General features: G+C 51.1%; 1 protein-coding gene across 12 annotated transcripts in view; it reads left to right on the top strand.

Moving 5' to 3' along the window:
* Nucleotides 1-25,263, top strand: part of EPB41L1 (erythrocyte membrane protein band 4.1 like 1) — a 118,185-nt gene extending 92,922 nt beyond the window's left edge. For 4 of the 12 annotated variants that reach the window (XM_070420228.1, XM_070420232.1, XM_070420230.1 and 1 more), the window contains 10 exons: nt 1,960-3,921; nt 4,413-4,520; nt 5,577-5,987; nt 8,062-8,163; nt 10,458-10,538; nt 15,273-15,359; nt 16,183-16,266; nt 18,240-18,320; nt 18,866-18,982; nt 21,926-25,263. In XM_070420228.1, the coding sequence (XP_070276329.1) occupies nt 1,960-3,921; nt 4,413-4,520; nt 5,577-5,987; nt 8,062-8,163; nt 10,458-10,538; nt 15,273-15,359; nt 16,183-16,266; nt 18,240-18,320; nt 18,866-18,982; nt 21,926-21,934 (3,042 nt within the window). In that variant the 3' untranslated portion in view covers nt 21,935-25,263. The remainder of the gene's footprint in view (nt 1-1,959; nt 3,922-4,412; nt 4,521-5,576; nt 5,988-8,061; nt 8,164-10,457; nt 10,539-15,272; nt 15,360-16,182; nt 16,267-18,239; nt 18,321-18,865; nt 18,983-21,925) is intronic. The other 8 variants (XM_070420235.1, XM_070420236.1, XM_070420237.1 and 5 more) reach the window with 5 other exon arrangements.
* Nucleotides 25,264-25,927: the final 664 nt, after the last annotated feature.

The raw sequence follows: 25,927 nt of genomic DNA on the forward strand, positions 1-25,927 counted from the left end.
TAATTAGTTTATGTGTGCCATGAGATGAAAAAGGTTGAAAATCGCTGACTTAGTCAAAAGACTGGTATTGCCTGGCACAAAGTAATTAAATATAAGTACATTTCCCTTTTTTCCCCTATACAATCTTTCTGTTCTGTGCCAGCTCCCATCCCACTCAGCCTAGAAACTAGTTTCTAGTTAGACTTGGGGCAAGAATATTCCAGATGGGACTTTGTGGACTGTCTTTGGCTATCCTTGCCAGGCTGATGATGCCAGTACACGCTGAGACGGGAGCAACTAAAGGCACTTGCTTCCCAAGTCGAAGAGAAGAGAGGCCTGGCGTCTGTAGGCTCTCAAAGCACTTCTCTCTGGGAAAGTCCGAGTGCTGTGGTCCTGAAAGCTTAACAACCTGAAGTAAAATCTCAGAACCTACCCCTGACTTTATCTGGGCCTTCCCCCTTCCTTTTATTTCTCTTTTCTGTTGGGGAGAATCTCTTAATGTGGTTTGCTTCCCTGATAGTCATGGAGATTTTGCTGAAATGGAGTGGGGGAATGGAGGTAAGAGGGTTTACAGTGTTCCCTTGATCCTGCAGAATCCTTTAGGTCTGATGGGATCTTGCCTCACCAAGTCATAACCTGAATCGGAGCCCAAGGTCAGATAAACTTCCCCAGCTTGTTGTCGGGAGCAGTTTGGGGCACATCTTACCGTAGATTCATCTCACAGAACTTGGACTCAGAGAAAGTTCTAGGCCTGCCTTGGCACTAGCTCACTCTCTGACCTTGGGCATGGTACTCACCTTCCCTAGGCCTCAGTTTCCACATCTTTACCATGAGGGGCTCAGAGCCGTGATTTCAAAGGAGGAAAGTAGCTCAGGGCTCTAGGCCCCCAACTTCAACAGGGCAGCCCCATGTTTGTGCTACATAGTAGACTTCCATTGAGATTTTGTGTGAAGAAAGTTTTCTGTGGCTGTAACATTAAAACCCCAATGGCCTTCTTGCTTTTTGAATGATTCTAGAAGTCCATGGCTCCCTCCTAAGCGTTGTTCAAAAGGGAGGTGGGGGCTGTTCTGTCCGTGGTTTGACAGTGCTGCCCTCTTGTTGGTGCTTTCGACCCAAGATATGCCTGGATCTTTAGATTGTTTCCTTCGGTGATGTGTTCCGGTCAGTCCTTGTCTACTCTTCCTGTGGATTTCGTTAGAATTCTCCAAGGACAGGCCATGGTACCTGTTTCTTTGTGAATGAACCCCACCAAGTTCAAGCTGTTCAAGCCATTGCGGTGACTGGCACTAAGCAGTTAGTGTTTTTCGTTCTAATCTCTTTCCTTCTCAGAAGCACTTGCAGGAAGTTCAGCTTATGGAACTTATCTCAATACTTCCCATCAACTTGACATTAGATCACAGTGGGACCCACATTCCATACGTTGTGAGATAAGTTAACCAGGATCTCAGTCATCAGAACTCAGACACTCTTTTCCTGACTCTACTATCAGTGAACTGTGACCTTGGCTAAGTCACCGACCTTCTCTAGGCCTGAGTTTACACATTTGCACAATGAGGAGATTGGACTGAAGGTGTCTTAGAAGTTCTTTTGCTCCAACATTCAAAGATGTCATGTAACATCAGCTACTTTCCCCTCCGACAGTGGCAGTTATATTATGAAAACGGAAGAGGGAGAGTCCTGGCCCATCCGTGGATCTCCATTTTCCCCATGGTTAACATGGGGAGACCCCATCCCATTTTACCAAGTCGGGGTGGTGGTGGAGGGGAGTTGGTAAATAATTTATTGGGTGCTTTGATGGGAAGAGGAGCTTTGATGAGGCTGACTAGTGTTGTCATGCCGTCCTCTCCCCAGCCAGTTCTGGGGACAGACATGTTGACCTTCTGGTGGTAGGATGGGCCCTTCTTGTAAAGGGAAAAGGTGACCTGTTCTTCAGGTGCCTGCTATTTCATGTTAACTCTTCTTGCTCCAATTGAAACACAGGGTTCAGAGCATTGGGTATTTGTAGAAAGGAAGTACACTAGGCCAGAAGAACTCAGTCTTCTAAAAGTGGCCGCCATGCAGCAGGAAGAAAGTGAGGCAGGCCTTGCAGATATCCTTGCCGATGGCAGACTGTCCAAGGTGGATATCCTGGTGGACAAGTTCAAGGTTGAAGTGGCCACAGAGGAAATGGTGGGAGCCAGAGGCGCAAACACCCAGCAAAAAGGAAGAATGATCGCAAGCCCTGAAGACTTCGAGTCACTGTGGGAGGAGGGCCCCCGGGTCGGGAATGGCCCGGGAGGGGGTTCCCTGGCTGCAGGCTGCTCTCTGGCAGAAAAGCTTCCTAAGGGCTCCCAGCTCAGGATGGGCACCGGGGAGGCCACCATCAGGAAGCGCCGGGTCTCGGGTCAGTTGGAGAGCCATGTGGAGCTAAGAAAGGAGCTGGAGGAGATCCAGACTTGTGAAAGGCTCACTGCCCTGGGGACCGGGCCAGCAGGGGTGGATGTCTCCTCTCCAACCTCTGACAAGGGAGGACTTCAGTCGTTTCTGCTGGATCCAGCCCACGAGGAAGACAGAGCCGACTCGAGTGATGAAACCGATACTTCCTTTGCAGAGAGGAGCTTCTATTTCAACTATGGAGAGAAAGATTTTGAAGACCAAATCCTCCCTCCACTGTTGGAGGAAAGAGGAGAGCGCCTGAAAGCCCCTCCTGGAGATGAGACCAGGCGGGAGCTCTCGGGAGAGCTTGCAGAGAGCTCTGAGCTGAGGGCCTCTGACCAGTGGGGCTCTCCAACAGCTTCCAGAAGGAGCAAGGATGAAGATGGTGACGCTCACACAGCTTCCTTGGAGAAAGGGGTGGGGCCTCCCAGGGACCACGGAGGACCCAATGACCTGGAGGCCTTTGACCAGCAGCTCAGTAATGGATCTTCTCCAGGGCAGAGATTTGCTAAGGATTGGGAAGAAGCAGGGTGGGAGGTGGAAGGAGAGTTTACCCACCCAGCACCTGCCATTACTGCAGAGGAAGAGGCCCCCGGGAGTCTAGATTTGATGGGAAAGGCTGAGAAAAGTCCCCCAGCAGCATGGAGGAACCACTCGCCTCACAGAGGAGCGGGTGTGTGCCCAGACTTCCCGGCCTGCGCCCTTCCATGGACACTAGCCAAACCGGACAGAGACAACTTCTTGCCCAAAGACAAGGGACCAGTTCACACCCAAACAGGACAACCCATGAGGGAGCACAGCAAGGTTCACACGGAGTTTCTTCAGATGGAGGTGATCAACCCCCTCGCAGCCTCCCGTGGTCCCTTTCAGGCTCCTCCTGAGGACGCTTCTGCGAGCCCAGCCTCTCATGGGTCGGGGGAGCCTTTGCAGCTTGGGGATCCCTTTGGAGAACAGCCCCCTGTGTTTCTCAGAGAGAGCCCAGAACCCAAGGACCAAGTAGAGCCTGTTGTGACTCTGGACAGAGGTGAGCGCAAGGCACCTCCCGTTGCCAGCAGAAAGCGCAGAGTTGTCCTTGAAGAAGTTGAGGGAGTTGCAGCTCTAAGGTTGGGGTTCCCTTCAGGGAAGCAAAAGATGACTCCTTTCCAAGCTGGGGGCCAAGAGGGCTCCCTGGAAGACATCAGCAAGACCTCGGTGGCCAACAAAATTTGGATCTTTGAGACCCATGGAGCTGAAAGTTGGCGAGCGAGTCAGGGCGAAACACGGGCCCTTCCAAGTGAGTTGTCTTCAGAGGCCTCCCTAGGGCAGGCAGAGCAGCAGCAGAATAAGCTTTTGGACCTGGGCTTCATCCAACTCCCGCCCCCGGAGGACATCGCCGGCCCCAATGCCACGCATTCCTCAGTGATGTCACCCACTATCAGCCACTTCAGGGAGGGCGTTTCTACTGCATCCCACCAGGAACTCGAGCTCATGTCTCCCGACTCAGGCTGCGAAACTACGCTGGAGGAAGCTACTGGGGGAGCTGGCCACGTGAGCCCCCACTCCCACCGCTGCCCCCAGTTGGGCAGTGACCGCATGCTGTGTAGCTTTTTAGAAGCATGTTCAGTGCCCCTCGTCATTAGTGCAATCCAAGGCTGCTTGTCCATCCCTGTGAGTTCTTTACCCCGAGTGTAGCCCAAGCAGAATGCAGGGTTCACCTGCTTGGCCCATGTGAGCTTAGCCACAGACCCGCAGCTTTTGGTGTGATCTGGTGCCCAAAGGGCCACATTGACGCAGTGGAGAAGGTGGCACCACCGCCAGCAAACTACACACTCGCTTTGCCTTGCTGCCCCCACCTGCTGGGTGCCTACCTGTTGGCTTGGCTTATCCAGTGACCTTCCTTCATCCTTTCCCTTCCCTGGTGCTCCTGCCTTGGGGAAGCTACAGTCCAGAAGTTTTCATCCTTCACTTGTGGTTCCCTCTCGGTCCCAGTGCCCAGAGTCTTTCTGCCTCCTTAAGACTAACTATCTTCTCTGATCCAGAACAAATCCGGAGATGCAGTCAGGGAAGAGAAGCGCCTCGCCAGTTTAGCAGCAAAACCCCCTGGGAAAGGGGGGCGCCTGGGATTCGTCAGCCCCTCAGGCCCTCAGGTCTCTGCAGCCCCTTGGTGCCCCGATGCCCCGGTCGCCCTCGCCTGGCCAGGGTGCATCGGTGCCTTAGACTCCCACCTGCGCTGGCAGTGCTGCTCATGGCAGCTCAACTCTGGCTTGTCTGAACGTGTCCTCACACCTCTCAACCTTCCAGAAACTGGCTAAATGGATGCTGGTTAAGCAAACGAATCTCCAAATGCACTGAATCTCTAGAACCTGAAGCCATGTACTTTAAACATACTTGGTGGGTGTTAGATTGGTTTTAAGGAGTGTCATGAACCAGCCCCAAATGTATGAGTGGTGTTTAATCCCTAACAGGCCAGTTGAGAGGTATGTATGTCAGACAAGAGCTGCTGGTTCCCCTCCGGCACTTCCTTGGCCTGCTGTTGTCAATTACACTGATGGGACCAGAACCTCCACTCCATGGCCTGCCCGTCGGCCCACTCATGGAGCTCAGGGTTGAACTGATGCAGGACCCAGCTCCCAGGAATTACCCCATATTGGTCCTCCCTCGAGACGATGCTGACCCCTCCCATGGGGACTCAGTGGAATTGACAAACCGTGCTGGCTTCCTCTTTGTTCCTGAAAGCTCTTGGCTCCAGCCTCTGCTTCCCCTGCCTGGGTTTCCTGATCCCTGGGTCTCCCTCCTTGGTTTCTGTCTCTCGAGTCCAGCCCACACGGATGGGCCTGGGACCTGGGCCCCCATCCCTGCCTTGTGCACAGTGCCGCTTCTGATCAGCTCCCAGATCCAAACGTTGGATGGAGCCTCCTGTCCAGGAACCAACTGGCAGGATGTTTGCTTTGTACTTGCTTTGCCATTATCAGGAGACCCCCGGAAAACAGCGTCCCCACTCTTGGGAACTTTTCGGTTATTTTAAGCTTGTTATGATGTCAAGGAACCTTTCCCGGGGTGTTTTTTGTTTCCTGACCTGCTCTTCCATTTGGGACTTCGACATGGCCCCGAGTTTTCTTCTGTCATTTACCATCTTGATTTCTCTCTTTCTCTCTCTCCCTCTCGTCCCACACTCCCGTTCCTTTTATTTTATCTGGCCATAGAGAGCAGGGCTGAGGGAGGGCTCGGAGGAGAAAGTCAAACCACCACGTCCCAGGGCCCCAGAGAGTGACACGGGCGATGAGGACCAGGACCAGGAGAGGGACGCGGTGTTCCTGAAGGACAACCACCTGGCCATCGAGCGTAAGTGCTCCAGCATCACCGTCAGCTCCACGTCCAGCCTGGAGGCAGAGGTCGACTTCACCGTCATGGGTGACTACCACGGCAGCGCCTTCGAAGACTTCTCCCGCAGTCTGCCCGAGCTAGACCGAGACAAAAGCGACTCAGACACGGAGGGCCTGGTGTTCTCCCGGGATCTCAGCAAGAGGGGCCCCAGCCAGGACGACGAGTCTGGGGGCTTCGAGGACAGCCCGGATCGAGGGGCCTGCTCCACCCCGGATATGCCCCAGTTTGAGGTACAGTGGAGCATCGTCGAGACTGCGCCCAGCAGGCCCTGCATGTTCAGAGGGCCCTGGCCGTCTGTGAGAAGACCGAGTCGCCAGCCTGCAGCCCAGATCCCTCAGGCTGAAGCTGTGTCTCGTGTTGCATGACTGTCCCTCTGCAGAACAGCATGGTTCTGTGCTCGCATGTATGCCGTCTCGGTTTACCCCTAACATGCACACCTTGGCGTTTTAACCCTGTGAACCCATCGCTTGCCTGAGGTCAAGCAGTGACCAGCAGTCAGGTCTTACTCGACTCCTCCTCCCCCTGCCTGTGCTGCATGGCACTGCAGAGAGCATGTGCTGTGATGCCTCTCAGGGGTCCCGGCCTGGTCTGAAAGTCGGAGGGTTTGTCCTGACCCCGGCCGGCTCCTTTCCCTGGGGCCTGGGCTTCCTGGGGTAGCTGTTGAAACTCCTGGAGAAGCGGAAACGTCATCCCTGAGGGGGACACAGGGATGCACTGTCTGGGCTTCTCTGCTTTGTGTCCTTCCTTCAGAGGATCTCTGTTCATGTTATTCCTTTGCTCCCTCGTCTCTTCTAGCTCCAGCCTACCTCCCACCACTCTCCCCTTCCCCATCCTACAGACACCGAGACGTGAGCTCATCACTCAGGCTTTCACTTGTGCTGTCGCCTCTGGGTGGAAGGTTATTCCTTCCTTTCTCAGCCCGCAAGTGTGTCATAATACAGGACAGAGTTCAGATGTCACTTCCCTAGCAGATGCTTTCCTGACCACCCTGGGAAGAAGTGCTGTCCCTTCCACAGCCTCCTGGCCCAGTAATGCTCCACTCCCAGTGGTAGCCCAAGTACGTCAGTGGCTGACCGGTCTGCTCTCCTACCAGGTGGCAGCTCCTGGAAGCCCGCACAGAGCAGGCACTAGTAGCTGATTGACTGAAGGGCTAGCTCTCCGGGGTACAACCGTCTCCTCACCCCTCACCCCTCTTTTGTTTCTTCACCCCTCTCCCAAGCAGATGACCAGCTAGCTTTCATTCATTCATTCAGTTCACATATGTGGGTACCTGCTGTGTGGATAGCCATGAACTAGCCCAATGGAGGACGCAGAAGAAACTGATCATTTAACTTAATGACTTCTAGAGCATAGGTTGTAAACCAGTGGCTCGGGCCGGACCTAGCTAGCAGATGTGTTTTCTTTTTTACATATATATTTGAAAATATATTTGTATTGATTTCAGAGAGAAAGGGAGAAGGAGAGGGAGATAGAAACATCAATGATGAGAGGGAATCACTGATGGGCTGCCCCCTGCATGCCCCCTACTGTGGATCGAGCCTGCAACCTGGGAAGGTGCCCTGATCAGGAATCAAATCGTGACCTCCTGGTTCATAGGTCAATGCTCAACTACTGAGCTGTGCCAGCGGGCTGTTTTCTTTGATCTTGATTTAAAAATCAGGGCATTGAATATAAAATACAGGGATTTTTCTTATATCATTAAAAAATTACATAATTTTTTAAAACAAATCAGATGACCCAGTCACTCAGAAGCCATGGCCACAGTTGGCCAAACCTGAGTGGCACCCCATGTGCTTCAAGGTTTCCCCAGGCCTTAACAGGCCCACTTCACTTGTTTACATCCCCTCCCTGGCCCCCAGGGGCCTCCGGGTGTGTGGCTTCTGCTCTAAAGAACAATTCAAATGAGGTGGTAGCATAACCATTGAAGTCGTTCAGGATTTAGTGGCATGGATGTAGGGAAAATACCTACCATGGGGTCTGGCACACAGCACATTCACTAAATAGTAGGTGTTCTCTTAATGGTGCTCTAAGAAAACAGCATATACTAGTAGCCACCAGGAGGTTCGGTGGTTGCAGGGTCACGGGCAGGCCTGTCCAGTGGCTGCTGGTGGTTCTGGCTCTCCTCCCGGGATGTTTGTCGGTAACATCACACCAGGCCTCTTTTGCCCTGACCTGTGTACCCTTCTGGAGACTTGGCCAGCTGTAGGGGTAAGAGATAACCTGCTGACCCTACGCCGCAGCTGCCTGTGACAGGAGCCATGCCGGGGCTCGAGTTACGAAGTGTTCTTCCTCATCTCTGTGCAGCCCGTGAAAACGGAAACCATGACCGTCAGCAGTCTGGCCATCAGGAAGAAGATCGAGCCAGAGGCTGTGCTGCAGACCAGAGTCACCACTGTGGACACCCAGGTACCCTGTGCCTTTCATGTTCCCCGAGCCACAGGTATTAGGCGTTTGGGGTGGGATCAGCACCATGACAAAGCGCCTTGGCCCACCCTGGCCACCTTGGCTCCCCCAGAGCCCTCATTTTAGCGCTGATGCTCTTGAGTCCGTTACCGTCCTTCCTGAGCTGTGGGAGTGCGCAGACTACACCACTTAGTGCTTCAACGTCCCCATCCATTACGTGGGATGATCATGTCTCTTCTGTCCTCTTCGGGGCGTGGTAGGTCCAGTGGCTAGTGGATTAGGACTGTGGCTTTCAGATTGCTCTAAGGCACTGATGGCGAACCTTTTGAGCTCGGCGTGTCAGCAGTTTGAAAAACCCTAACTTAACTCTGGTGCCGTGTCACATATAGAAATTTTTTGATATTTGCAACCATAGTAAAACAAAGACTTATATTTTTGATATTTATTTTATATATTTAAATGCCATTTAACAAAGAAAAATCAACCAAAAAAATGAGTTTGTGTGTCACCTCTGACACGCGTGTCATAGGTTCGCCATCACTGCTCTAAGGAGTTGGAAAGGCTTCTCTTTTTTGTTGCTGTTAATCCTCACCCCAGGATACTTTTCCCCACTGATTTTTAGAGAGAGTGGGATGGAGGAAAGGAGGTTGGGGAGAGTGAGAGAGATCTGGGGGTCGAACCTGCAACCTCAGTACTTGCCCTTGACTTGAGAGTCAAACCCATGACCCTTCGGTCCATGGGCTGATGCTCCAACCACTGAGAAAACTGGCCAGGGCGAGAGGTTTCTTGATGTACCCCAGGGCCTGCTCGGAAAGAGAAGATCCAAGCCAGCTTCAGTCACAATGGCTTATGTTGGGTCGTTTTTTATGCACGAAGGTTCCACATCAGATTGGCAAAATGAATAAACGGAGGGAAAAAAGAGACCACCAAATCATTGTCTTAGCTCAGTGGTTCTCAACCTTCTGGCCCTTTAAATACAGTTCCTCATGTTGTGACCCAACCATAAAATTATTTTCGTTGCTACTTCATAACTGTAATGTTGCTACTGTTATGAATTGTAATGTAAATATCTGATATGCAGGATGGTCTTAGGCGACCCCTGTGAAAGGGTCGTTCGACCGCCAAAGGGGTCGTGACCCACAGGTTGAGAACCGCTGTCTTAGTGAGAGGAAACACACTGAGTACCCCAGAGAAGGCTGTCATGAATTGATACAGGTGGTTCCGAAGTTCCTTCTGTGCTTTTTAAACTTTCAAAATTGAGATGTGGTTCTTGGTTCTTTCTGGCCAGAGAGCTGCTGTGCTGAGGGCTTTCTTGCCCTGGAGACCAGTCTTTGTCTTAAGAACTGGAGAAAAACGTAAACCAACACAACATGGGGAACGCTGCCATTTCCAGAATTTTCCCTCCCACTTTTATAACACGCATGGGGTTGAAGAGGCTGCTAGTGCAGTGGTCGAGACTCCTGGGTCGGGACTCTTGAGTTCTGACGAGCTGTGACCTCAGGCAGCGTGTTCCTCCTCTGGCCTGTTTTGTAACGTGGGTTTTGTTTTCATACAGAGAAATAAAAAGAAAACAAAATTGGCCCCCAATTCCACAACTCAGTAATCCTTACTGACATCAAAATGTTCACAGTTATGAAATTCAAACAGAACTAAGTGAAATTTTTTCTGATTCCTCCCAGAAAAATATGTATGCATATACCAACGTGTATACTTACATCTCTAGATATTTAAAAATTCTACAGGAAAGAGATTGTTCTGTCTTACACCTTACCTTTTTAACAATCTTCCTGGAGATCGACCTTTGCTGGCATATGTGGACCCACCTTAGTCTTCTTAGTTCCACTCAGGAGGGGACCCTGGTTTTCCACACAGTCCTCCATCGATGGACCTGTGCTTGTTTTCCTCTTCCGCAGTTAACGATGAGTGTGCTGCAGTGCACTTCCTTGTCTATACTTCTTGGCAGAGTTTTCAAAGTTTATATCCCAATAGTGAATTCCTAGCAATGGGATCACCAGGTCAAAGAATACATGCATTAAGATTTGGATAGAATTGATCAAATTGTCTAGGATTATTTTTCCTTTGTCAATCAAGTAAGATGACTGAAGTGAACGGGAGGCTCTGTGAGGCCCGTCTGTAATTCAGTCTGTGTGTGAACACCCACGTGCCCCCCGTGCACGTTCACTCACACAGCTTGTCACTTTGTTGCGGGGATTGCCGTGAGCCCAGGGGGCAGATGCTGCAGGTGAATCTGGCTTCTCTCTGTGTCCCTCTCTGATGACTCCTTCCTCTGACCACAGGTGGATGGGACTGCCCTAGGGGGGAAGGAATTCATAACCACTGCTCCCTCCATCACCACTGAGACCATATCAACCACCATGGTAAGTAGAACCCAGGAGACTTCTCTCTCTGACCAGCCTTCTTGCCCCAGAAATAGCCAGATAACAAGCTGACACCGCCAGCTGCTTCAGGACGTCCTCATCTGCCCTCCCTGCGTCAGGTCTGGGACATACAGTCAAATTGTCTGGCACCATAGTTGCCACAGGCCATCTGGTCAGACTCAGTTTTCCAAATGGAATACTGTGGGAGGTGCAATTCCTGGGCGTCGGTTATCTGGGCCATCTCAGCCCAGCAGCAGTAAAGTTAGGAGGATGGTGCTGTTTGCTTATTGGCAACGCCTGAGGGTTGTGCCTGAAAGTCCAACCAGAGGGCGCATCCTTCTAGCAGCTGCACATTTTCTTCGATCTCCGGCCACTTCCTTGCCTCGGTCAGTAGATGGCGTCCAGTGAACCTAAGTTGGAAGCTCAGGAGTTTAGATTATCTTCTGAGGGAGCCGTTGTTTCTGCTACCTATTTGCTGTCTGGCCCATGAAGGGAGGTCCTTGGCCTCAGGTGTCCTCATCTGTAAAAATGGGAATAATCCCTATCCTAGCTGGTTCACAGATTCCTGAGAGGGTCCAGCAACATCAGATCCTTCAATGATGACACAGAACAAATAGCACTCGGCACACAGGTTTTGGTGCCAGGCAGTGATCTCCTTGGTCTTCGCAAAAACTGTGAGGAGGACGCTCTTTCTTTTCTTTGCCCTTTACAGATGAGGAAACCAGAGTTCAGAGAGGTAACGTGACTTACCCAAGGTCACAGATCCAGTAAGTGGTCGAGCCAGGGCAAACCCAGGCAATTCTGACTCCAGACGCCCTACTGTCCCCCTCAACCCCTCTGCTCGGTTCCCTCATCCCGACCATTGTGAACACTGGCCGCATGGGGCTGAGGCTGGGTAGAGACTGGGGCTGAGGCAGGGGCAGGGGCAGGGGCAGGTATCATTGCCTGGGCCAGATCTGTCTTGAGCTGTTGGAAGTTGTTTTCAAGTGTTTTCTATTGCCAAACCCCTGATATACACATAGGAAGAAAATTATATTAATTTAGACTACCTGGAGGTAGGTTTTGAGTAAACAAAGACTTTAAGATAAATAAACCCAAACCAGTTCCAGCTTGCATGCTTTTCCCCGGTCACTCAGTTCCTCCTCTCCCCTCAACCCTTTGTCGCGTGGCATCAGGACGCTTACAGGGCTAAATTTAAATTCATGCTCCGGCAAGCAGGCAGTTACATCATTCATTCACTCATCATCCATCCATCCATTCATTTGTTCCAAAAACATTTATTAGCCTATATTTCCTGCCCGGTATAGGGATACAGAGTTGAAGAAAAGATACTGCCTGCTAGACTTCATTCCTCCAAAGAATAATAATGGGCGCATTGAATGTGCTGTGCCCTGTGTTTAGGACCTAGGCACACAGTGGTGAACAAGGCCCAGCTCTCCCACTTCCTGGCTGGATGACCTTGGGCAAGTTACCTGAACCTCTTCACACCTCAGTTTCCACTTCTGTCAAGTGGGGTGAGGGCTGATAGCACATCCCTCACAGGGTTGGTGTGAGGATGGACTAAGGTTAATCTGTGCAGAGCCCTCAGAAGAGTTTGGCAACATAGTAAGTGGTCTGTCATGTGAACAGCTGTTATTTTTGTCTTGCCTTCTTGGAACAGTATCTCCTAGGGAGTACAGGAAGAAGAGGTATGGGTGACGCCATAGGAGCCAGGGAAGGCTTTATCTGAGTAGTGACATCTGAGTTATGCTTGAAGGATAAATTAAGGTACAATCACAGGAGAAGCCATTCCAGGTAGTGGGAACAGCAGGTGCAAAGGCAAGGATGTGAAGGAGCATAGCATTTGGTCAGTGAAGTGAGATGTCAAGTGTTGCGGGGGAGAGGGGCGCTGGGAGAGGAGAGGCTGAAAAGGAAGGCTGGGCCAGGGCTTGAAGGGCCTCAGACATCATAGATGAAGTTCAAACTTTATCCTGGACACGATGGAGAATTACTTGAATTTTTTAAGTGGGGACATGATGCCATCAAAATAAGTGTTTGCGTTCTAGAATGACCACTCTTAACAACCTGTCAACCTGTGTGCAACATGACTGGAGCAAACTTCCTTCCCTTGGGGCATGGGTCCTTTTTATTTTTCTTCCTTCCCTCTTTCTCCCCCTCCCTCCTTCCTCCTTCCTCCCACTTCTTTCCTGTCCTCAGCAAATATTTACTGAACACCCACGCCGTGTGAAGTACTGCGCCAGGCGCTGAGAATCCAGCCCTGAAGGAGACAGTGTCCCTGAGTCTATGTGCCATTAAGAGACCAAAAGAGAAGGCAGGGAACTAGTTCAGGGGCTGGTGCAGGGCCAGAGCATGAGGAGGTGGATGCCAAGGAGAGGGATAGGGTTACGAGATACGTGGAGACGGGAAGTATAGGATTTGGTCATTGGTAGAATGTTCTGGTGACAGGAGGAGAGATGGGCTGGTGACGCTGCTCACTAGCCCAGCTGTTCTGAAAGCTTGGTTCTGGGAACCCATTAGAAAGGCAACTTCTCGGGCCCCACCCAGACCTATTTATTCAGAAACTGGGGAGAGGCCCAGCGTCTGTGCTTTCACAAGTCCTCCAGGTGATGCCCCTCCAGTCTGAGCAGATATAAACAGAGCACTGGAGGGGATGCTCTTTGGGGCGAGAGCAGGCAGCGATGAGTCCGCGGGACCTGTGGGGCATTTCCAAGGGAAAATGTCTAGGACGCAGTTGGTTTTAAAGGCCTAGGGCTCAAGAAAGATCTGGGATGCAGATAAAGGGACGGGGGACAGTGGCCTTGATGAGGAAGCCTTGAGTGGCTGAGGTGGTCCAGAGAGAGGATGGGAGGAGGAGAGCCCTGAGTCCCTGGGAGGAAGGGTCCAGAGTAGAGATGGTGAGAGAGAAGACAGTCTGAGAACTAGGAAAGGCAGGTGGAGCGGGTGGTTTCCAATGACCTGTGTCCCTATTAGTGGCCTCCATTTTCAGGGTAAAGGTGGAAGTGAGGCTTTGCCTGGAAAAGAGGAAGCAGTGGCACAAGACGCAGCTTGGGGAGAATGGCCCAAAAGGGGCTCAGAGTGGCCACTGGCTGTTTGCTAAGCTGGAGGAAAGGAAGCCTTGAACCTGGAAGGCTGTCCTTCTAAGGCCTGCTTCGAATGCCACCTCTGGGGGCTCTATCCGACAAAGGTGGATGGAGTGCCAGGTGACCAGGTCACTGACAGCCTCACCTGGAGGCAGGCATGGTGAGCAGTCAGGGCAAAGGCAGACAGAGGGCTCCTTCCTCATGCACCCCCCTGGCAGGCAGAGGCCCGGGTGTGTACCAGGCGCAGACCAGGACCAGGTTCAGCCCCTGGGCAGCTGCAGAAGGGACACATCTCCGGGCACCTGGACAGACAAGGCTGAGCCCTGAGATGGTGCAGAAAGTGCGAGGGAGAGGCAGGCAGCCAGGCCTCTTGCCAGGTGTGGGCCAGTAAATCTGGAGCCAGTTCCAGGAATATCTGCCCGTCAGAATCCAGTGTAGGGCCAGGAAAGCCGGCTCACGGGTGGGAACTCGGAGGGCAGGGGTGTGTGGAAGGAGCGTGTTGGACGGGAGTCTGACGAACATGGGTCTAAATCCGGGCTCTGTCACTAACTTGCTGGGGAACTTGAACAAGCCACTTAACATTCTCTGGCCCTCCAGTTTCCAGCTGTAAAACAGGAATATTAAAATAATTTGTTCTGATGACTAAATGAGACAGTGCATCCTTAGGATAATATCTAGTACATATCAAGGACTCAGAACACAGTAGTTATTATTATTTTTTTAATATATTTTTTATTGATTTTTTACAGAGAGGAAGGGAGAGGGATAGAGAGCCAGAAACATTGATGAGAGAGAAACATCGATCAGCTGCCTCCTGCACGCTCCCCACTGGGGATGTGCTCGCAACCAAGGTACATGCCCTTGACCGGAATCGAACCTGGGACCCTTCAGTCCGCAGGCCGACGCTCTATCCACTGAGCCAAACCGGTTCTGGCCACAGTAGTTATTATGATGTTATTAGTAGCCAGCCTATACTGTGTTCATAATGTAGATTTCTATTTGCAAAGCTCTTTCTCCTCTGTTAGCCTCATAATGTCTCTGAGGGAGTAGGGCAGGGGTCCCATTTTAAAAACATATTTTTTAAGACTTTACTTTTAGAGCAGTTTTAGCAGATTCACAACAAAATTGAGCAGAAGGTAAAGAGATTTTCAGAATGCCCACTGCCCCCGCTCACACAGAGCCTCCCCCGTCATCAGCCGAGTAGGGGAGACTAGAGTGGGACATTTGTTGCCACTGATGACCCCACATGGCAGGGCTGCCCTTTTCTAGGTGCATTCATGAGGCCCACAGAGGGGAGGTGGCTCTGCCCCAGGTCACGTGGCTAGAACATGGCAGGACCAGGATGAGAACCTGCCTGTCTCAGCCCTTTTGTCAGTGCTTCCTGCGAGCAAAACCATGTCTTGTTCACCACAGTGTCCCTCATGCCAGGCACTCCGCAAATATTTGCTGAATGAATGAGTTGAGTGAGTGTGTAAGTGTGTGCATGAGTGAGTGAGTGGGTGACGAGTGAGAGGAGACTGAGCCAAATGATGCCTTCAGCTCTCTGCCTCTAATGTCAACCCTGTGGCCATGAGAGCTACATGGCCATGTGCCCTGGCCATCCTGGGGGCCACCCACCTGAGACCTGGCCATCTGAGCACTATTGTTTCCCCAGGAGAACAGTCTCAAGTCCGGGAAGGGGGCAGCTGCCATGATCCCAGGCCCACAGACGGTGGCCACGGAAATCCGTTCTCTTTCTCCGGTAAGTGGGCGAGGCCAGCTCAGGCTAGGGGACTCCACGCTGAGTATGTGGACCCGGGTCCGCAGGTGGCCTACAGCAAGTGCAGTGTGGAGCCCAGAAGGCTTCCCTTTCGAATGCAGCACCAGGAAACGATATCATTTTCAGATGCCCACAGGTTCCCTGGTGCCCACCAGAGTCTTGTCCATTGCCCTCCGTCCCTCCCCCCACCCCAAGCAGGGCATTGGCAATGTGGGGGTGAAGTGGCGCCTCCCTTTGGTGGTGCCTGTGATGTGGTAGCTCTTCTGCATCTGCTCTCCTTACTGACCAGGAGGAGCAATGGATTAGGAGTCCAGAGGCTTGACTTCTGGACCTGGCTCTGTCGGTGGCTGCCCTGTGAGCCGTGTCTGTCCCTGTGAGGTCTCCTGCAACTCCTGTATTCTCCAGATCTGTCATTCGCATCATCTAGCCCACGAGAGAACACGCTCCCGGCTCTGGAAGGGTGGGGGATTGAGAGGGGGCTCTGTTTCCACCTTGGATCCCTCTGGTCATTCTTCTAAGATGCCAGGATTCTTAAATTCTAGGGTCTTGTTGGAATTCTGGGCCTTAGGAATCTCAGGTTCTAGGAATCTTAGATTCCAGGCTTTGAGAATTTTGTGGGTCCAGCACTCTGAAGAGTCCAGTATTCCTGAATTCTTAGATTCAGTGGTTCGTAGCATCTTGGCTTCCCAGCCCACCTTCATGGGACCCCTCCCCAACTTGTCCCTTGGTTTACCCACCCCGCTTCCACCCTGCAGCGGCCAGCATCCTCACCTGATCCCGGGTGGGGGGTGGTTATATTCCGCAGATCATCGGGAAAGATGTCCTCACCAGCACCTACGGCGCCACCGCGGAAACCCTCTCCACCTCCACCACCACCCATGTTACTAAAGTGAGTAGCAGCAGGTGCCACAGGGCCCAGCCTGGCTGTGGGGCTTGGGAAGGTCATTGCCATTGTAACGTGGACAGAGAAGACCCGTGGCGTTCCCAGTTTCAGGAGTGCCGTGCGCTTGGTCTGTGTTACAGTCTGTCCTGGGCATGGACCTGCTCTTCAACATTGACAGTCAGGCTTGGGGGACGAGACCATCTCCTTGGAAGTCACTGTGGACCATAGCATTTGCATCTTATAGACCTTAAGTGCCGGAGGGATTTAGAGGGGTGATATGAGGAAGGCTCAAAGAGTGAGAAGGATCTTCTGGGGAAAGTGGGGTTTGTGCAGGGTCTTGGAAATCCAGGGAGGACTTGTGAGGGGAGGAGAGGACAGCGGCAGGCGTACTACACAGTGCAGAAGATGGGAGCAGAAACTGCATTTGTTTATTTGTTCACTGAGCAGATTTTACTCTGAGGGGCTAGTGGAGGGGCTGTAAGCAATGCATGTTGTGGGAAACAGGAGCAGTGTTCTCTGGTAGCAAGAAGCAGCATAACTGTGGGAAATTGGGTTGGACTGGGGCCAGAGGAAGCAGAATAGAGACAAATAACACAAATTCCAGGACAAATGTGGCGATGGAGGGCCCTGGTCTGAGAGCTATTGGAAAACCATCAATGTTTCTTAACTGGGGAGTGAGCCAGTGAGAAGGGGTTTAAGGAGAGGAGATTAGATCCACCAGGATGTGCAGGGTGATGGGAGAAAGAAGGGAGTGAGTGATGGAGAGACTAGGGATGGAGGGGCTGGACCAGGGTGGGAGTCAGAGTGGGAGAAGGAAGAGGAATGGCCAAGAAGGGAGGCATTCCTGATGCGTCAGCCGTGACTCAGCCAATGAAGACACAGGGCTGAAGGCTGGCTGGCATGTTCATGACTGAGCAGCCAGAAGGAAGCAGGAGGGGTCCCAGGCCAGGGATGGAGGCCTGAAGGAGAGATGCCAGGGAGCCAGGTTGAGTTGCAGGTCCTGCTGAGCTATCTGAAGAAGTCTGATAGGTGGCACTGGCCTTTATACACTGCCCCAGCCCCGCCTTCCCCTTTGTAGGACTCAGCACCTCTGCACAGTCCCCATAAAGCACCCACTCTCACCAAAAGCATTAGTAAGCAATATTTATTTCACTGAAAGCTTAATGGGAAGGTTTTCTATCACACACCCCACCGAATACAGCTCAGAAAACTCTTTTTCCCAAAGTCCCTCCTAGCCCTGCCAACTAGGAGTCCCCTCCCCTCCCCCGCTTCTTTCTGTCCACTTCTGACTCCAGCCAGAACTTCTCTCAGCCACCACCCTCCTTGAATATGCCAAGCAATTCTACTTCTAAACTTATGCCCAAACTTGCCCCTTCAGAAAACAGTGGTGGTTTCCAGTATTGTCAACGAAATTTCTCTTGTACTGTGGTCTGAAGTCATTTAAGGTAGAACCTTGTCACCATTCACATTTCATTCATGTGTTCATTCAACAAACTTGCATTTAGCACCTGTCCTGGTCAGGCTGAACAGAGGGGTGGGGAGGAGGGGATACAGAGATGAGCAAAAGACACTCTTGTCCCCAAGAGTTCCAGCCTGGTGAGCAAGGCCAGGTCCTGCACAAAAGGTCGGCAAAGGGCAGAGGCCCAGAACCATGAGAGAGATGAATCTGGTGTTTGGGGAGTACTGAGGCAGGAAGGTGGAAGGATTGCCAACCAGGGTCAGGGAGAGCATTTGATCTGGGCTTGGGAGAGTGGACAGTGTGGTACTTGGGGGAGTGGTGGTACTTGGGGGAGTGGTGGCCACCAGGCTAGATCTGCAGTCTGAAGTCCCACAACCAGAAGAAGAAAAATCTGAGGGAGCCAGGAGAGGTGACTGCTGGTTCCAGCCATGCCCTTGAGGGATACTTTGGACAGGTCTCCTGTCACAGCTGCTGGTCCAGCAGGACCCAAGGCTGACCTTGCCTCCCTCTCCCCCTGCAGACTGTGAAAGGAGGGTTTTCTGAGACGAGGATTGAGAAGCGAATCATTATTACTGGGGACGAAGATGTTGATCAAGACCAGGTATGGGAATGAGGAACACTACTCCCAGTGGCACTGCCCAGTCCCCGATCCCTGCCATATTGGGTTACTCATGGATGGTTGCCCTTGTGAGCTAAGAAGATGTACACTTTCTGCCCATCCTATCTAGACAAGGGGCCCCCAAGGAAAGGACATTCAATGGGATTCAGGAGGAGCCAGAAGACTCAGGCTCTAGTCCAGCCGTGGGCAAACTGCGGCCTGCGGGCCGTTTGAAATGAATAAAACTAAAAAAAAAAAAAGACCGTACCCTTTTATGTAATGATGTTTACTTTGAATTTATATTAGTTCACACAAACACTCCATCCATGCTTTTGTTCTGGCCCTCCGGTCCAGTTTAAAAACCCATTGTGGCCCTCGAGTCAGAAAGTTTGCCCACCCCTGCTCTAGTCTCTTCCTTTAATTCTTTGACCACTGCCCCTCCCTGGGCCTCCTGTTCTGCAAGCTGTGCACTAGGCGACTTGTTAGTCTCCATAGTCTCTCGTATTTGATATTCTGTGGTTCCTCACTTTGCTGTTCTCTCCCACCAGGCCCTGGCTTTGGCCATCAAGGAGGCCAAACTTCAGCATCCTGACATGCTGGTAACCAAAGCTGTCGTATACAGAGAAACAGACCCATCCCCGGAGGAGAGGGACAAGAAGCCACAGGTAAGGCTCAGGAGGTTCAGCAGCGGTGAGAGGGAGGAGGGAACTGTGGCAAGGTCCTCTGAGCGTGGTTTCCATCAGAGAACCCACCCTGTGGCTTGGTCCCTGTCACAGCTTTGACCCCCCCACCCACCAGACATCATGAATCACAGTGGGGAAGAAGCCTGGTTCCTGGGTTCTTTGGGGTTTAAGGCCCTAGACCAGGGGTCCTCAAACTTTTTAAACAGGGGTCCAGTTCACTGTCCCTCAGACCGTTGGAGGGCCGGACTATAGTTTAAAAAAAAAAACTATGAGCAAATTCCTATGCACACTGCACATATCTTATTTTGAAGTAAAAAAACAAAACGGGAACAAATACAATATTTGTATTTGCATGTGGCCCGCAGTCCGTAGTTTGAGGACCCCTGCCCTAAACCCAGAAAAGTAAATCAGAAGTGGTAAGAAAAGGGGAGACAGGATTGTCAGTGGGTACTGAGGTGGGACATCTGCAGTAGTTAGCACAGTACCTGGCACATAGTAAGTGTTGGATAGAAGTTAATTATGACTATTATTACTATTAACTCAAAGTAGGCTAATAAAATGGTGCTCATTCGGACTCTGCGGCAATAATCCAAGAGGAATAAATGTAAATGGCACACTTTAGGCGTTTCCGGTACTTCTAAAGACATCCCATGTAGCCAGAATCCTGTTTACATTTTATTAGTTGGGGAGCAAACTTAAAATACAGCCTGGCCCTGTAAGACAAAACCCTCAGGACACAGCAGAATTGAGCAGAAGGAACACAGCCAGGCTTTGGCGCAGAAACACCTGGCCAGCAGTGTGCCCAGGTGAACTCCCTGGGCCAAGGTTTCCTCATCTACAAATGGGAGCTCATCTCTAAAGTGGAGCCGCTCTAATAATTAAACAACATCTGTGGCTCTTAGTTCGAGCGGCTACAACAGAATACCACAGACTGGGAGCTTAAACGACACACATTTATTTATCAGGGTTATAGGAGCGGGACAGTCCAAGGCCAACGTGTTGGCCAGCTCAGTTCCTGGTGAGAGCCCACTTTCTGGTTTTCAGACAACTGTCTTCTCAAAACTCTGTAACAGGTGGCATGTCATTCTTGCCTTTTTTCACTCACAGATGGTCAAGTGCTAATAAAGTCATGTAAATGCGATCCTCCTCTGTTTCTCTCCCAAGATGGAAAACCTGAGGCCCAGGTTCCATGACTTAACAAGTTGATTGGAACCCAGAGCTCCTGCTTTGGAACAGGCCAGTTTGGGACAGGCCGCATGGCTGAGAGCAAAGATAATCTCTCTCTCGTCTCTTCTTACAAGGGCACCAATTTCGTTCATGAGGACTTCACCCTTATGACCTCCGGTCCCACCTCCAAATGCCACCTCCTTGAGGATTAGGGCTTCCATAAGTGAATTTGGGGGCAGCATACCAGGGCGGTGTCTCACAGGCAGAAGGTGCGTGGCAGGGTGGACCTGCTTCCTTTTCCTCGAGGTTTTGCCATGTTTAGGGTTGAGAGTCCTGAGTAAGTCAGACCGTAACCCTCCACCACCAGCCAGGTGCACAGGGCCCTGTTTCCACCTGGGTTTCCATCTTGCTGGCCTTTATCTTCTCTCCCCAAATCCTCCAGAGACATCTCTCTGCTCCATTCTACTTGGCCTCTTTCTGGAAGTTCTTCAAGTTCTTGCTGTGAGTATGGAAAGCACACTTACCTCACATAGTCTTCTCTTTTCTCTGCAACCTCGCAGGCCAGATGTGTGGCTTCTGCTCCATGATCTCCCACTGGCCTGCCTGCTTCCCCAGGGCCTGTCTCTCAAACCCGCCAGCAAGAGGGTGGCACTTACCCAGCGCCCTAGAGCTTTCTTACCTACAAAATTCTAAGTAAATGGGGGAAAAATAATTGGCCTGTTCCAAAGCAGGAGCTCTGGATTCTAATCAGCTTGCTAAGTCATTGAACCTGGGCCTCAGATTTTCCATCTTGAGAAAGAAATTGAGAAGGATCGCATTTGTATGACTTTACTAGCCCTTGACCATCTGTGAGTAAAAAAAGGCAAGAATGACATGCCACCTGTTACATAGTTTTGGGTAGTTGCTATGTTCAGGGCATTTTGCTGGGCATTGGAAAGACAGCAATAAGTAAAAGACAGTCCTTGTCCTAAAGGAGATCAGAGTAGCATGTGGTTACATTAACAACAGCAACACTAATAACAAGAACAGCCTGTATTTATTTAGCACTTACTCTATGCTGATCCTTGTTTTGAATCCTACTTATAACTAAGGCAGTTATAGGCAGAACCCATTTTACAGAGGAAGCAACTGAGGCCTAAAGAGGTTAAGAAACTTGTGCAGAGCTAGTGGGCTGTAGAGTGGGATTTGAACCGGGATTCGGGATTGCAGAGCCCATGGCCTTAACCACTACGTTTTGGAGTCAAACCTGAGTTGGGATCCCAGGCTCCAGTTTCTTTATTTAAACACTGCACTCTGGGGTTTAATCCCCAGGGCACAGCAGGCCCAAGGAGAACAGAAAGAAAAAAATCAAAAGAAGAACATGTCATCACGACTAAACATTTCTTAGAACTGAGAGGTGATAGGAGGAAAAAGTGAACCGAGTGTGATATTAGCCTCTCAGTGTTAAAGGAAACTTGGACAGATTTTCAGGCCAAAGGGAAAGATACCACTTCCCTGGAAACAAACAAGCAAACGTACATGGGCCTTGGAGTCTGACAGATGTGGTGGGTTCAGTTCTCAGCTGCTACTCGCAAGCTACCTGGCCTTAGACAAGTCTCTGTCTTCCTGAGCCATAATAAAGGGCCCACGGTAAAGGCTCACTAAAAACAACCTTGCCATGTATTTGCAGGTGGGTGACAAAAAGTTACTAACTTTTCTTATCCTCCTCCTTCCTTTGTGTCCCTCCCCGCCCCACCCTCACAACAACTCTGGCTTCAGGAATCCTGACCTCTATGAAGAGATGCTGGCGTTTCTGGTCCAACTCAAGCCAGAGAACCATTAAGAAGGGGCCTTCATTCTGGATTCTCCGAGTCAACACCGACGTCCCAGCTGCGACGTACTGTCACTGATGAGAGACTGGGAGAGGAAAAGCATATATATATATATATATAGATATATATAGATATAGATATATATACAGGAAACACTGCATCCTTGCACTGCTTCTGGGGCTGGCCGAGCAGTCGGCCAACAGCAACAACCATCTGAACACCTACATTTCCTTTGCAGACAAATTGAAGAATTGGTGGGATTTTTCAGGAAAAAAAAAATTATAATGCCAATAATTCCTCACTATCCCCTTCGAAGGCCTGCGGAGCGACGCGAGCAAGCAGCCCAGGATGACTGCAGAGATGCAGCACCGACTGCGCAGCACATCCGGTGGACGGACCTTCCGTTTGTTCTCCAGTGTCTGTTGCCCATGCAAGTGCAAAGGAAAACCCTTTTGCAGCAAAGCGAGACAAGTTGAAGCAGCAAGACACACAACGAGAAAGAAAAGACATTTCCCACTTGGAAAGGAGGAGGAGGAACACTGGATTATTATTTTATGGGTCTTGACACTGGGCTGCAAAATCCACCTTCCTTTCTTCCGCCTCCCCTCCCCCTCACAAGTCTTGTCGTCATTTTCTGTCTCGACTCCCTCCTCCCAACCCTGCACCCCTTGCCCTCTGTCCGGGTGCTGCTGAGGGCCACTGCAGATGACTCATTTGAAACAAGAAAAAGAAAAGAAAGCAGGGACGGAAAACCATGCCGCAGGAAGGGAAGTAGACATTGTATGTTTATGGTTCTCATTACGAAGGTGCAGCTTGTAGGAGATTTGTATGGATGTGCTTTTAAGTTATGTATATGACATATAACGGGAAACAAATATTAAAATAAACAGTGCTGGTAAGTATGAAGCTGACAGTTTAAAATTATAATTATCTGACTGTGATTGATGTATCCCAAGGTTCCTAGATCTCACTGAACCGGCCCAGCCAAGGAGGCCTGGACTCTGGCTGTGGGCTGCTCACAGTAGGAGCTGACGGGTTCAGTGTAGTAATTCAGTGTGTGATATTTGTCATTGGTTGATTGGTGGGGAGGGAGGGGTCCCCGAATGGAGAAGCGGGGGTTTGGCAAGAAGGAAGCAACACAGCTGTGGTCCAAGATGCCTTCTCCCCTGGGCGGTAACAACCAGGGCCTGGTCCGTGCTCAGATGTGGGGCCCAGAGTTAGGATTTTGCTGCGGATCCCCTGGTTCAGTCCCCCTACCTCCCTAAGGGGGTTTGTCTCTGTTCTCAGTCCTCTGGGTTTTTTTGCCACATGTCTTGCCTTTCCCTGACCAAATCCTGGTAGCTAACTCCCCATCCCAAGCGGGGTGATGCCCTTGGCCACTGCAGAGGATGGTAGCTTTATCCGGCTGCCTGAAAACTCCCAGCTAGGTCTCTTCCTCTACCACTGCTGTTCTCTGTCTGAGTCATTCTCTTCTTCCTGGGCTGAAGCAGCCATGGGAGCGACCCCAAACACAGGGTAGGCCTAGGTCAAAGCTGAGGATGAAAGGTGGTGCTGCTCACAGTCTCCATCCACGTGTTAGACCCTGGCTTTGGAGACCTCCCCCTCGGTCAGCATCTGAGCTCTGAGCCTGTGCCCTCAGAGTCCCAGAAATTGCCTCAAGATCACAGAAGCCCTTGGAGAAAACCCATCAAAAGCCTGGCATTGACACGCAGGGCCTTTCCCAGGCTCTCCTGGCACAAGCTGGCCCCCTGAGCTCAATGAGTCCCCTTCTGAGGTTGTGTGTCCCACTGCACTTTAATGTATCAGTCCCATCTCACCTCCCCAGTCCTGTTTCTGAAGCAATTGATAAACTCACTCAACAAATATATATATTGAGTACCTGCTTGTGCCAGGCACTATTCTTGGATTGAGAGAATGTGGGGCACATGGAGGCACCTGGGAAGCCCCCTGAGCCAGCCTTACATTTCTAACCAGGGCTGTCTCTCTGAGAGCATTTCTGCATTCTCTCCAATTATTGGACGTTGCCCACGGATGCCCGCCAGAGAGCCCAGGCTTATCAATTACCCCAAGGATAAATACGCTTAGCTGCTTTGGTGCTGACCTGGGACAGAACAAGAAACCAGAATAGTGTGCCTCTGTGGACACAAATGGGATGGAGGGAGGGCAGAGAGCCCTGAGCCTGGGCATCCCATGGCAGAATCAGCCACACACCCCCCAGAGCAGGCCAGGGGGCTGCTCCAGCTCCCCCTGAGTGCAACAGCACACTTGCCGTGCACTAAGCTTCTTTTTACATTCCTGATACAGAAGCCCTTTTCAACCTGAGAGCTCCCACTCGTTCTGGGCCAAAAGCTGGTGTAGCCCCACCCTCTCTGGCTCACCCAGAATTTGACTCAGGCACCCCGTCTTTGCCGGAACCAGGCATCCTGAACACACTTCAGAGGGAGAATTATTTTTTTCTGGGTTCTCCACCTGCCTACAGACCCTGGGTGTGTGGCTTCAGGGCAGGATGAAGTGACCAGGCTTAGCTCACGGGCCAGTGGCATTTGTGGAGACCTCTACCCCACCAATGCTCTGACCTTCCTTCCACGAGAGTCAGTCAGTGCCCCCAGGGAGGAGGGGAGCTGCAGGCTAAATCTAGGGCACTGTTTCCTCCCCATGCTCCTCTTCACAAAGAACATCGACGTTTGTCTTGTCTGTCGTCAACCTACTTTTCCTTTTTTCTTTTTTCTATTTCTCATTCTTTCTGTGCTGCCTCTCCACCCCAGAGACCATGTAGCACAGTGGAGAAGTCCCAGAGGGCGGGCAGGAGTGCTCGTGGCCACCCTGGCTCGGTGCCTGGCTCACCACGTGCCATCGAGCTCGTCTGGGCTCTCCTGGGGCCTCAGTTCCCGTCGCACTTGTACAAGGACGTGGATAAGCCAGATGCTCTCCAGGGCCTTTTTCTGCTCTGCCATCCCACAGACTTTCATTTTACTTTGCTTTCTCTGGATCTTTTCCATCTGAGAGGACAGGAAGTTCCAGGACCTGTTTCGGGTTTTGAATCCTGCAAGCACATTCCAAGACTGGCCTGAAATTGCATGAGCAACATCACTCTAATTTTTTTTCCCTCCCAAAAGCACCTTCCCAAACAACTGCAATGCTGTCCTGTTCCTTTTTACTCACACCCGTCTCTCTTCTCTGGTCCCCACGCTCCCCCACCTCAGTGCTCCGTGCTGTATGCGTGTGCTCTCTGTTCTTGTATACTCAATAAAAGTGAAATAAATGTGTTTGATGCTCAACCACAAACTGCCTTGGTGATTCTCTCTCTCTCCTCTTCACTTTCTCTCCTCCCCTCCCCCTTGACTACCAGTACAAGTGGGCATGGTGAGAAGGGCTACAGTTGGAGGTGAGCGATCCCAGCACTTTCATTTTACTAATATTTGCAGCTCTGAATGTGGTACAGGTCTTGCATTAGGCTTTGCAATAAGGCAAAGTCCCTGCCCTCCAGGAAGTCACAGGCTAGTGGAAAAAACAGGCAAGCGGTCAGAGACAGTTCCTGAGTGATCAGCACCAGGAAGGAAATGCAGAGTGGGTCACTAAAGGAGACCACGTTAAATAAGGCGGTCAATCATGGCCCCCTGGGGAAGTTATTTTTGAGCTGAATGAAGAGAAATATCCAGTGAGGTGAAGATCTTGGGTGAGAGCATTCTAGACAGAAGGAACGGTAAGGATGTGGGCCACAGGACACAGCGGGTCTTGTGTATGGAGAGACAGCACGGTCCCACTTCCTCTTCCTGAAAAAAGAGCACCTACATCTGGGTCTCCCTGCAAATCCCTCCATGGAAGCCGAGTGGATAGTGTAGACAGCAACCCCCAACCTCAGCCTCTGCCCACCACCTGCACGTAAGTTGCCATATTCCCATACATAATGCCTGTCTCAAGATTAACTCTGTAAAAAAAAAAGTTTATT

This window comes from Myotis yumanensis, unplaced genomic scaffold, assembly GCF_028538775.1.
Source record: "Myotis yumanensis isolate MYYU_CA2020_CCGP unplaced genomic scaffold, mMyoYum1.0.hap1 SCAF_7, whole genome shotgun sequence".
Taxonomy (NCBI): Eukaryota; Metazoa; Chordata; class Mammalia; order Chiroptera; family Vespertilionidae; genus Myotis; species Myotis yumanensis.